Raw genomic sequence first — 13,857 nt, forward strand, 5'->3', positions numbered from 1 at the left:
TTATTATTTCAAAATTGATATTTTTTCACTGCATTTACAGTATTTTATTATACATTTTGACAAAATTTGCTACATTATATGTCATATAAAACTTGACACATTTATTAAAAAGAAAATACACGTAATGATTTTGACAACAACAACAGGGGCTCTGGCTACACTTTACCTACATCACTCACCAGAAACTTTAAATTTCGAAGTTGTAGAAAGATACCTTTTTCATGTACTTTGGTCTCTGTGACACTGCAGCACATGAGGAGAGGAACCAGCAATCTCCCAGAATTCCCTGCTTTATATCATCTCTTGTCATCCCATCAATCATTAACTGAGGAGTTTGCCATTCTTCCATCAAATCCTGAAATTGACATAGTTTTGCCTCTGCATAGTGTTATGTTTCTATCACCGACACAAAAAATTGTAATTTTCTATTCTTTGCAGAGGCTCAATCAAAACATTTTAAAATATTTACAAGAATAGAATGTATACAACATAAAAAGTAATCTATATGCAATAGAAAAAACTACAAAGTCAGGGATTTATGTTATTTTCAATGTTTTTCTTTATAACTAAAAATCTTGTTTTCACAGTTAAATTCCTTTACCTTTGGCCTTTTCCAAATTATACTCTTCCCAGTGGAATGTTTATCTTCACTGTAGAACAATGCTTGACTATCAGCTGGAAAGTCAGGGTCACAAAATAGTTCATCCTGTCCTAGATTTTCAACTATTTCTTCTATCCTGGCTTGAGTCTATAAAATATACATATCTGATTGAACTTCAATTTTTTTATTATTGAAACAAACAAACAAAACAAAACAAACACAAATGTTGACACCTTATGAGAAAATGTCATATCTGTTCTTTATTCAATTTACATATAGCTTGTAAAGCAGTATTCAGTCACCTCATAAATAACTTATTGGTCACACAAAAGCTTTGAATCTCATGTTTTCTGTTGACAACATACATCTACTTTGCCTGATAATATATATGTAACCCCTAAAAAATTTAATAATATACATAGATACAATATAATATTCCATTAAAGGCGAATCAATTACAGTATGCAGGAAAACTGGGGCAGACTAGCTCAAAATTATGGGAAAATTCGACACAGGCTGCTTCACAATCCCTTTTAAAGTTATTAAGTATGCCACATGCTAGCCTTACTCATTTGGCCTATTGGGATGACTTATTTTATGATCTGATATTTTATAGTTGTCATCCCTCTAAGCCTTACTCGTACCTGTATTATACTATAGATTAGGAAAACGAAGACAGTAAAAAATCTAGAAAAGTCATACAATACTGGTCAGACTTACTCCAATAAAATAAACATTTATATTCATGCAGAAACTTCAAATGGGTTGAATATAACTCATAATTCTAAATAAGAGACTTAAATCTTCAGAAATATGATGCCAACAGCTACCCAGACATCAGTTTCAATACCCAGCATCCAGTCTAGGCCAATACTGTTGGAAACAGTACTGAACACTAGTCGGGATATCAGCCACGACGGGGAATCGAACCCGGACCACTGGCATTGTAGTGCAACCTGCTAACTACTGCGCCACTGACTCCCTTACAAGATGTCTTTGTAATCAAATAGGCCCAATACAGTCATTCAATCAGTTCCAGCATTCAATCAGTTCTGACACACTTTCTGAAATTCAGCTTGTTAAAGTGTGAGTATGTTCAGAAACTCTATTTTTCCTGTTGGGTCATGTAAAGTAAACATTTCCTCGCCAAATGAATGTAAGTTTACAAAACTTTTGTGAAATCTGGGCCAACAAGCACTTGCAGTTTCAAAATGAGGTTATGGATGCTGCGTTTTTTCGATGGCGGTTCTGAGGAGCTTGAAAGTTGGAGAGCGATTTCTTTTATTCTAGGAATATAAATACCAACAGTTTGGTATTGTTTTGTGTATTTATGTTCATTTTATTGATAACATTCGTCAATATGACTTGGCAGTTTCATTTAAGTGAGTAAAACAACATCTTTTAAAGGCCGCTCCCTGATCAATTCCGGTACACGTGCTATATAAGTTGGGGGCCGTATAGACGTTATCTTTACTTGTCACAAACGCTGTATTTGCTATTTTGTAGCATATGCTCTGCTGTTCAGTGGATATCTTTGGTCATTAAACTCGGTCCACATGTAAAGTATATATTATAATAATATTCTGATGAAAGTTATGTTGTGCTGTATTATATTGTCTTTTAAGAACATGTTGTCGATGAAGAGATTAAAACAGAATAGAATTTATTTTAATCATAGGTCATATAGACTCTATATGATTATCTCAATCACATTTTTAAGGTATGTTTACATAGCAACCACTTAAGGACCAGGTCCTGTCATTTACCAGCAAGGTTGTGTGTATATATCTTCAGCCTCTATGTTATTAGTGTAGCCTGGTTTTAATGACATCAGTTAACATGTGACACACAGTATAAATGCTCATTGCTTATTTCACACAGACCCTTTACTACATGAAATTATATTATGAATTGAGTGGCTGGTGGATTACACAGCTGGACTATCAAAAATGACAGTTAAAAATTATTTTGAGATGACCCCCAGATAACACAACTTTAGATCTTTAAACAGGCTGGTAACATTGTCCGATCGGGCTTATGTCATGAAAAGTAATATTTCTTGAAAACTAATGAAGTTATTTTTTTCAAACTTGGTCCATTTATTAAGCATAACAAATTATACAAATTAGAATAAGAATAACATGGTTACCTTCAGTTTTGGTAGAATTATTTCCCCTTTTCAAATTTTTATGACGCATAATCTTTGAAGTAAAAAAAATATGTTCTAATGCTAAGTTTAAAACAAAAATAAGGTTCAATGGCTTTCTAATGCTCTAAATTATTGTGCTAGTACATGAATGTTCACATTTTACTCTGCTTTCACTTACAACATCATAGAGAAATGTTAGTTTAAAAAAAATGCTTATACATCTGCACTAGAAACGAAGTATTAACCCTAAATATATAGAATAAAGGTATTGGCGCACAAGTTTGGAGCGACAGAAAGCCATTGAACCTTCTCTGTTTTAAACATTGCATTAAAACATAACTATTTTGGACTTCAAAAATTATGCATCATAAAAATCTGAAAAAGGGAAGTAATTCTAACAAAACTGAAGGCAACAAAGTTACTTCTATCTTGATAAGCATCATATGTTATGCTTAATAAATGGACCAAGTTTGAGAGAAATATCTTTATTATTTTTCAAGAAATATCACTTTTTTATGTCGTAAGCCCGATCGGGCAATGTTACCAGCCTGTTAAATAGATACGAGATCGGAACTGATTAACAGGTAACGGAACTAGTTGAATTGGATGTGTTATTTACGTATGGAATTATCATACTTTTGAATGATCATTTTTATTCAAGTTGGGCTTAAATTGTAGCTGAAATAACCACCTTTCATCCCATTTAAGAAAAAGAAGTGTTTCAATAGCAGGTGTAGAATTTGAAGCAAAAATCCATAACGTGTGTCGGAACTGATTGAATGACTGTAGGTGTAGCCTAATTCCGAGCTCTATGTTTAGAAATTAGATTTTAAAGGACACAGCTCAAAATTACCATAATTCCTAAGCTACCATCCTCATAATCAGCCTCTTTTATGTTAGCGTTTTTCTCTTCATCTGTCATTTTACGACTATGTGAAGAATCCATTGTAGAGATGCTCGAGCCTCCATTTATCAATGTTTCTGGTTTCACATTGAAATTAGATCGTTGGCCGCTTTTAGGCCTTGATGCACTGTGACTCGACCCCATCCTTTGGCGTTAAATCTTTGGAATATAAAATATGTTCTTTTTATTGTTTTTTTTTCAAAGATTTAATTTGAAGTTAGGAGAAATACTTGCAAAACTTGGAAATTTTACTTTTACAGGTGCCATGTTGTTTACAAATAAACTCCACGGCTACAGCTTTGCAATACAGCCGTTTTCATTGGATAATTTTTTCAGTATTTTGTAATGGAGTGTTTCATTCGCCAATTTGCGTTTGGCGGTGTCAGCATAATATTAAATCGGCATAAATAATTTATTGGTTGATTATCACTAAATCAAGTTGTTGTTTCGGTTGAATACCACTAAATCATTCTGTTATATCAGATTTTCAATGACATTACATAAACCAATGTCGATTATATGTTAAACACTGATCAAAGCCAATCTATGGTCATTGTACGGTCTTTGTTTGTCTATCAAAAGAAAAACTGTGCGAGGTGTATTTTTTTAAATGTTCAGTAGTTACTTAAGAAATAATGTATCTCAATTAGTGATTTGTCGTTGTTTCTAACACAACCCGATTCATTTTTCTATCAAACAAAGCAGGCTGAAAATTGTGTTTTATTGTTGTCAGACGCGTACTATTATAGCACTTGGGCTGCGCCCTCATGATAAAATTTCTTCGCATCTGAACTCCAAACAATGATTTAATTCAGCTACAAATCAGAAAATTAGATATATTATTTCTTAAAAAGAATCATTGTTTGGAGTTCAGATGCAAAGGAATTATGTAATAATATAGGCATCTGAACAACAAACAATAATTTTATTCAAGAGCAAATCACAGTTTAAACTGAGATATATTATTTCCACTCAGGATTCTAATATGTCATTAAGGATTATTATCTAAATTTTTAAAGATATTTTTTGTGCCGTTTTCTTTTCCAGCATGTCACTGTGATGTTTGATGCTATGACGTAATAATTGTGACAAACAAACTGTGTGTTCGTTGCATAATAACACACAGTTTCAATCTTCCCTTTGTAATTGTGAAAAACATCATGCCATGTTAGAATTTTCATTAAATTTACTTCAGTAGTTGCAATCATTGTTAAAGGTGGTTAATCAGATTTAACCCTTATCATGCTGGACAGACAGGACTGCCTTTGCGACCAGTCTGATCATAATCTGCACTGTTTGCCATTCAGTCAGTATCTTTTTGGTGTGCACCCCTTTTAACAGTTAATGGTACTGTCCAAATTGAAAGATGGACAAGTTCATTCCAGAAATTTAGTAAGGGTTATTCATTGGTATTGTTCAAAACTTTAAATATATGACTATTTCGCATATTTATATGGAGAGTGCTTGATATTTGTTAGACTTTCACTGGAGGTATTTCTAAAATTTGAATTTTCTATCCTGGTTGCCCAACCAAGATGTACCCAAGTATAAAATTGATAAATATACTTAGCCTATGGAATGCCATGAACATTACATTACCTAAATGATCTACTGTCAAATATTTGTCAAAAACTTGCAAAAACAGTTACATCTTTTTTCAAAATTCCTTTGAAATACAAGTTTGTAAATTTATGATTATCTCAAATTGCCTATCATGGTTGCACAACCAAGACAGATTTCCAATAAAAATATTGCCTTTTTGTTCAGATTGTTGAAACTTTATCCCATTATGTATATCCAATTCAAATGTTAAGCTACAAATCATATTGAAGTCAGAAGAAACAGTCATTTTTTTTAATACTTTAATGGTTAAAGGGGGTAATTACAAAATTTTATAAAATCGATAAAATATTATACATTTCCACTATGAAATGGGTCTTTTTGTTATGTAAATAAATCTCTAATAGACTATAGGAGAAGCAAAAATTGTCATAAAATGTTGCTTAAATGTGATTGACCACCTTTAATAAAAAAACTTAGTTAAAAAAAGATCTTATGAAAACTAGTCAAAGAGTTGTCATACATGTGCACTGCACTCCTTTTAATTGGTACCCTTCTTGATTTCAAATTTAACTGAAATGTCTCTTAATAAGTACCTTAAAAGTTTGGAGTTATGCTCAGGACAAAGAAAAACTAAGAACAGAAAGTGAGATAATTTGAAAAATATCTATAACATTGTTACAATTCTTGTGCACTGCATTTCCTCCCAATTTGCTATCTATCATTCAGGTTTTATTGAAATGTCTTCAGTGCTTTTCAGGGTTATAATTCAGACAAGGAAAAGTATGGACAAAGAGGGGGATAATTTGAAAACTATTCAACATAGATTTATAGTTGTGCACTGCTCTCCCATTCATTGATATTTATCATTATGTTTCAAAATTCATTTGAATCTCTTCAGTTCTTATGGAGTTATGCTTTGGTCATGCTTGGAAAGTCGATAGCCTAGTGGTAGTGTGTCCGCTTTGAGTGTGGGAGGTCATGGGTTTGATCCCCGGCTGCGTCATACCAAAAATGTGAAAAATGGTACCAGTAGTTCCCTCGTTTGGTGCTCAGCATTAAAAGGAAAACTGGCTTCTCTTCTCTCATACCCTCGTGGCGATGGATTCCATCAGGAATGAGGCGTCGAGAGAGATTAATATAAGTTGTAGAACTTGCTTCACACTCGACCTAATAAATTTGTATAAACTATAAGGTAAGTCTGATGGCAAGATGTGACAGACTGACAAAGCAACTACTATATGCTCATACTAAGGCAACAAAGAATTCATGAACAAAAAGCATAAACAGATGCAGTCGCTGCAACCTTGATCTCATGCACTCAAACTCAAAATAGATAGGGTTCATCTGCCGGTCACAACAGACCTGACTGCCAAGCTTACAGTTCGTGCACCAAAGCATTCTCCAGTTATCACTCGAAAACTGATTGTCTGCTCAAGATCATCTGCCAGTCAAGACAAATCTGCCTATCAAGTTTGAGGTTTCTGTCCAGCGTTATTCAGTTTTTGACTGGAAACCAACTTTCAACTCGAGGTCACCGTCACCTTGAACTCTGAGATCAAAAGGGGTCATCTGAAAGTCAAAACCAACCTACCTACCAAGTCTGAGGTTTCTGAACCGAAGTGTTTTCCTGTCATCAATTCTCAAAGGCTACAGACAGATGGATGATGTCATTACTATATGCCATAAACTCTAACATCTTTTGACTTCTGAGTGTGATCACGACCTTTGACCTAAGCATGTGACACATCATCTTGTTATGGGGAACACTTATGCAAAATAAAATTCTGAAAGTAACTGGCTGGCCACAAAATAGGCCATTTTAACCTCTGTCCTCCATGTGTGTCCATGAACTTTTGACTTTTAGGTTTGGGTATTAAAAGTGTTATATCATCTCATAATAGGGAACACTTGTGCCAAGTAACAACAAAACCCCTTGATGGATGCCAGAGTCATGGACTAGACAAGAACAAGATGGACTGACAGAATGACAGACTGATGGAATGGCGGACTTACAAATGAACAAGGCTAAAAATATATACTCCCAGAAACCGGTTTTCAACCAGCAGTGGACTAATAAACAACGTACAATAAAGCACAATCTATTATTTTTATTACAAAAAAGATTTAAGTGAGAACATGATATGCAAACTTTGATTAAAGGCAGAAATATTTTACACAACACAAAATGTAAATTTCTCATGAGTTACTCTTAACCAAAATAAAACAAGAGCTGTCTGATGACAGCGCGCTCGACTATTCTAAGCATTGATTGAAGAATGGGGTCAAAATATTTCCACGGATATTCAGACAAAAGAAATAAATAGATTAGACAAACAATGTTTCTGTATTTCTTTGATTTCGATAAGTCTTGCACTAAATGGCAATGTATGAGCCAATTTCAAAGTCCAAAAAGGGCCATAATTAAGTCAAAATAGTTATGTACTCTTGCCTACAGATGGAAATCATAATGATAAACAAGTGTTCAAAGTTTAAAAGCCATATGTCAAATAGTTTTGACAAAACATGGGCTTGTATAAAAAAAAAACGAACCAATTTCAAAGTCCAAAAAGGGCCATAATTCAGCCAAAATAGATGACAGTTATGTTCTCTTTCCTACAGATGGAGACTATTATACTAAACAAGTGATAAAAGTTTCAAAGCCATATGTCAAACACTTTACAAAAAATATGAACTGGTACGAAAAACTTAACCAAGATTTCTAAGTCAAAAGGGGCCATAATTCAGCCAAAATCCTTGATGGAGTTATGTACTCTTGCCTATAACTGGACATGGTGATGGTAAACAGGTGTTGAAAGTTTCAAAGCTTTATCTCAAAAGACTTTGTCAAAATATGAACTGGTACGGAATATTAACCCAGATTTCTAAGTCAAAAAGGGCCATAATTCAGCCAAAATCCTTGATGGAGTTATGTGCTCTTGCCTATAACTGGACATGGTGATGGTAAACAAGTGTTGAAAGTTTCAAAGCTTTATCTCAAAAGACTTTTTCTAAATATGAACTGGTACGAAAAACTTAACCAAGATTTCTAAGTCAAAAGGGGCCATAATTCAGCCAAAATCCCTGATGGAGTTATGTACTCTTGCCTATAACTGGCCATGGTGATGGTAAACAAGTGTTGAAAGTTTCAAAGCTTTATCTTAAAAGACTTTGTCAAAATATGAACTGGTACGAAAAACTTAACCATGATTTCTAAGTCAAAAGGGGCCATAATTCAGCCAAAATCCTTGATGGAGTTATGTGCTCTTGCCTATAACTGGCCATGATGATGGTAAACAAGTGTTGAAAGTTTCAAAGCTTTATCTCAAAAGACTTTGTCAAAATGTAGACTGGTACGAAAAACTTAACCAAGGTGTGACACCGACGCCGTGGTGAGTAGGATAGCTCTACTTATTCTTCGAATAGTCGAGCTAAAAATGAACTTCAAATTAACTATTAAAGAGATAAAACAGAAAATCACAGTTAAACATGGCACTGAATTCTTAACATAATCTCAAGAAAAACTATAGCTATCATTAAAAATGATTCAAACCCCAACTGAAAAGATAAAAGTTCAATATAGCTGACATATTTTAAATTTTAAGGTTGTCATATCTATATTTTATTTTTCATGATAGAGTAACAGTTCTTGCCATTTATCAGTGTACCAAATTAGATTTTCTTCTGTGGAATAAGTGTCTTAAATATTCAAAAATGTAAAAATTTAAGTATCATAATTAGAGACAAAATTATGGTAATGGATTTTAAATTATTGTCTTCAATATTATAATTTCAAATATAAAAACAGAGATAATTTTATAATAATTCAAGAAAGAGTTATGGTTCTTGAGCTCTTATTAATATACAGCATTGTATCATTTCCACCAATGGAATAAACATCATTCATTTTCATGTTTCAGAATATCAAGATTTCAAATTCTTATACAGGTAACAAGTGATACTACAAAATGATAACTCGATATTGTTTAAGTAAACATTTTGATGTGTATTATATAAAGTAGAGCTTAATTCCTTTTTATTTAATATATGAGCCGTGCCATGAGAAAACCAACATAGTGGGTGTGCGACCAGCATGGATGCAGACCAGCCTGCGCATCCGCGCAGTCTGGTCAGGATCCATGCTGTTTGCTAACAGTTTCTCCAATTCCAATAGGCTTTAAAAGCGAACAGCATGGAGCCTGACCAGACTGCGCAGATGCGCAGGCTGGTCTGGATCCATGCTGGTCGCAAAGCCACTATGTTGGTTTTCTCATGGCGCGGCTCATATCATTTCAAAAGGGTGGCACATACTTTGAAAAATTTCTACATATTTTACTAACTAGAACTGCTAAAATTGACAAACTTTTCCTAAAACATACAGAATTGCTTTAAAATTTCTTTCTACCGTAATTACTAACTTGTGCAAGCATTTTCTAAATTTTAAAAATAAACATTGACATAAACTACTAATTCACATGAAAAAAAAAAGTGAAAACAGCTAAATCTAAATTTACGTAATTTGTGAGGGAGTCTTAATTTGTGCAAACTTAGTGTTGAAATACAAGTGGTCATATTGTTCCTTTGGCACTTTTCCATATTTATCACTATAGCACCTTGCGTTACTATCTATGGTGAAAGGGCACAAAAAATTTACAGTAAAAAAATTGTCATATCTCAAAATCATATCAATTATACTGAGACTAGTGGACTAACCTTATAAAGGTATGTAAATTACGACATCTTAGTCATGGTTACTAACAGGCCTAACTTGGCAGGTGAAAATGATATAAAATAACACAGTACCGGGTATATAATCATTTATGGTAAAATATCAAGCGGGTTTTGATAAAAAGGAATGAATCAAATGGTTTGTGGTAAAAAGGAATAACTCAAAACGTTTTTGGTAAAATCATTCAAAACTGGATTATGTCAACATATCCCAAAAACAGTATGCTACTGTGTTTGTATACTTACAGAAATTCTCGTCATTTTGACCAGTAATGCTAAAAGTACATCATTAAAAAGATATTACATGTTTATAAACAACATTATTATAAGATTAGCATACCAGATAAAACGCTACCAAAAAAAACAACTAAATTCAATGAAATATATGTAACAGAAACGCTAATTTGTACACCAGGCAACAGTACTTTCATACCAGGTAACCATCTTTTTCCACAAACTCAAAACTAAATACTTAGGCTACTACTTAAATTCATAGAAAATAAATGTTTTTCAAAGTCAGGTGTGTATGAATCACTACCGTACTGAGATATGCAGAAATGATCTCTTTGACAAAGTCATGTGTGGGCCAACCACTATTTAAATATACAGAAAATGTCTCTTAAAGTCATCTGTGTGCAAAATCATTTTTGAGATGCTTAGAAAATCTCTATACAAAGTCAGATGTGAGTGAAAAACAAATGTGATACATAGAAAAACAAACAAAGTCAACTGTGAATGAATCATTAATGAGATGTTGGAAACATCTTTGTAAAAATGTCAACTGTGTGAGAAACATAAATGAGATGCATATAAAATCTCTTCTAAAAAGTCAGCTGTGTGAGAAGTACTGAGACATGTAGAAAATGTCTCTTAACAAAGTCAAATATGTTTGAATTACTATTGGGATGTGTAAAAAATGGTCAGCTGTGGATGAATCACTAACGAGATGTGTAAAAATATCTCTTTAACATCGTCAGCTGTGGATAAATCACTATTTAGATGCATAGAATATTTTGCTTAAAGTCAGCAGCAACTGATTATACAAAATGTATATTGAACTGCACAGAATATAACGTTTTAAACAAAATCATCTGAGTTAATCACTACCAAGACATACAAAAAATATTCCTTGAACCAAATCATCTGGGAGTGAATCACTACCTAGATATACAAAAAATATCTCTAAAACAAGATCTGCTGGGCATGAATCTCTATCAAGATATACAAAAAGCATCTCTTTAACAAAATCAGCTGCGAGTGAATCACTACTTACGGTAGATATACAAAAAATATCTCTCTAACAAAATCCGCTGCGGGTGAATCACTACTTAGATATACAAAAAATATCTCTTTAACAAAATCAGCTGGGCATAATCTCTATCAAGATATACAAAAAACATCTTTAACAAAATCAGCTGCTGGTGAATCTCTGCCGAGGTGTATAAAAAAAATTGTAACAAAGTTACATGCCCTGCAGTAACACAAAAAATGTACAGTTCATCAACAGTCTGCAAGTACCAGTACATAAAACTTGCCATATCAGAAAAGACCCTATTACATTAACATTACTAGTTCTATCACTGAAGGTTATTAGCCGGAGATGTCTTTATGGTACAGCAAAGATATATGCTTTGCATATTGTCATGTAGAGGTAAACAAGAGGGCCATAATGGCCCTATAACGCTCACTTGTTATCATTGCACTTCAGGACAGGAAGGTCAAAAAATCATAATCAAGATCAATCAAAAGAATCATGAGTAAATATAGCTGAAATTTTCTTAAAGGTACAGATATGTCAAAATACACCTAAAAATTGGAGGAACCATCCATGTTGTATCACAGAAAAGTGGTCTCGGTTTTTCCCTACGGCCAATAATAAAGAAGTTACTAAATAAGCTATTTATAGTAACATAAAATAAAGTAACCCCTGGGCTGGGTCAATTCGACCCTTGGGGGTCAAGATTTGAAAAAAAATTTGTAGAGGTCCACTAGGCAATGTTACATTTCAAATATATAAGCTCTTCTGGTTTATTTTTAGAAAATTTTGAAGATTTTTCTATGTACAATCAAGTAACCCCATGGGGTGGGGGTCATGACTTGAACAAACTTTGTAGAAGTCTACTAGGCAATGCTACATCGCAAATATCTAAGACCTAGGCCTTCTGGTTTATTTTTAGAAATTTTTGTTAAGATTTTCCTATGTAAAATCAAGTGACCCCTGGGGCGAGGTCAATTTTAACCCCGGGGGACATGATTTGAATAAATTTTGTAGAGGTCCACTAGGCAATGCTACAAGTGAAATATCTAAGCTCTAGGCCTTCTGGTTTATTTTTAGAAATTTTTTGAAGATTTTCCTATGTAAAATCAAGTGACCCCTGGGGAGGGGTCATTTTTGACCCCGGGGGTCATGATTTGAACAAATGTTGTAGAGGTGTACTAGGCAATGCTACAGGTGAAATATCTAAGCTCTAGGCCCTCTGGTTTATTTTTAGAAAATTTTTGAAAATTTTCCTATGTAAAATCAAGTGACCCCTGGGGCGGGGACAATTTTGACCCGGGGTCATGATTTGAACAACTTTAGTAGAGGTCCACTAGGCAATGCTACATGTCAAATATCTAAGCTCTAGGGCTTCTGGTTTTTGAGAAGAAGATTTTTTAAGATTTTCCTATGTAAAATCAAGTGACCCCTGGGGGTCAATTTTGACCCCGGGGTTATGATTTGAACAAATTTTGTAGAGGTCCACTAGGCAATGCTACATGTGACATATCTAAGCTCTAGGCCTTCTGGTTTATTTTTAGATTTTCCTATGTAAAATCAAGTGACCCCTGGGGAGGGGTCATGATTTGAACAAATGTTGTAGAGGTCTACTAGGCAATGCTACAGGTGAAATATCTAAGCTCTAGGCCCTCTGGTTTATTTTTAGAAAATTTTTGAAAATTTTCCTATGTAAAATCAAGTGACCCCTGGGGCGGGGACAATTTTGACCCCGGGGTCATGATTTGAACAACTTTAGTAAAGGTCCACTAGGCAATGCTACATGTCAAATATCTAAGCTCTAGGGCTTCTGGTTTTTGAGAAGAAGATTTTTTAAGATTTTCCTATGTAAAATCAAGTGACCCCTGGGGGTCAATTTTGACCCCGGGGGTCATGATTTGAACAAATTTTGTAGAGGTCCACTAGGCAATGCTACATGTGACATATCTAAGCTCTAGGCCTTCTGGTTTATTTTTAGATTTTCCTATGTAAAATCAAGTGACCTCTGGGGCGGGGTCAATTTTGACCCCCGGGTCATGATTTGAACAAACTTGGTAGAGGTCCACTAGGCAATGCTTCACACTAAATATCTAAGCTCTAGGTCTTCTGGTTTTTGAGAAGAAGATTTTTTGAAGATTTTCCTATGTAAAATCAAGTGACCCCTGGGGAGGGGTCAATTTTGACCCCGGGGGTCATGATTTTAACAAATTTTGTAGAGGTCCACTAGGCAATGCTACATGTGACATATCTAAGCTCTAGGCCTTCTGGTTTATTTTTAGATTTTCCTATGTAAAATCAAGTGACCCCTGGGGCGGGGTCAATTTTGACCCCGGGGTCATGATTTGAAAAAAATTGGTAGAGGTCCACAAGGCAATGCTTCACACCAAATATCTAAGCTCTAGGGCTTCTGGTTTTTGACGAGAAGATTTTTAAAGTTTTTCCTTTCGGCAACCAGAGTTCTGCATGGAATTCAATTCTTTGAATAATTTTGAAAGGGGACCACCCAAGGATCATTCCTGTGAAGTTTGGTGAAATTCTGCCCAGTGGTTTTCAAGAAGAAGATTTTTTTACAAATTGTTGATGCACGACGGACAACGCACATCAAGCGGTCACAATAGCTCACCTTGTCACTTCGTGACAGGTGAGCTAAAAACTGAAAC

General features: G+C 34.2%; 1 protein-coding gene across 1 annotated transcript; it reads right to left on the reverse strand.

The window, feature by feature from the left end:
• Positions 1-214: 214 nt before the first annotated feature.
• On the reverse strand, positions 215-3,860 carry LOC128552005 (calpain-5-like; the record flags this gene model as incomplete). Its single annotated transcript, XM_053532993.1, has 3 exons — positions 3,604-3,860; positions 602-748; positions 215-355 (listed from the first exon to the last, which is right to left on the reverse strand). Coding segments are annotated over exons 1-3 (483 nt in total), but the record flags the coding sequence as incomplete, so codon positions are not given.
• Positions 3,861-13,857: the final 9,997 nt, after the last annotated feature.

This window comes from Mercenaria mercenaria, unplaced genomic scaffold (genome assembly GCF_021730395.1).
Source record: "Mercenaria mercenaria strain notata unplaced genomic scaffold, MADL_Memer_1 contig_1933, whole genome shotgun sequence".
NCBI lineage: Eukaryota > Metazoa > Mollusca > Bivalvia > Venerida > Veneridae > Mercenaria > Mercenaria mercenaria.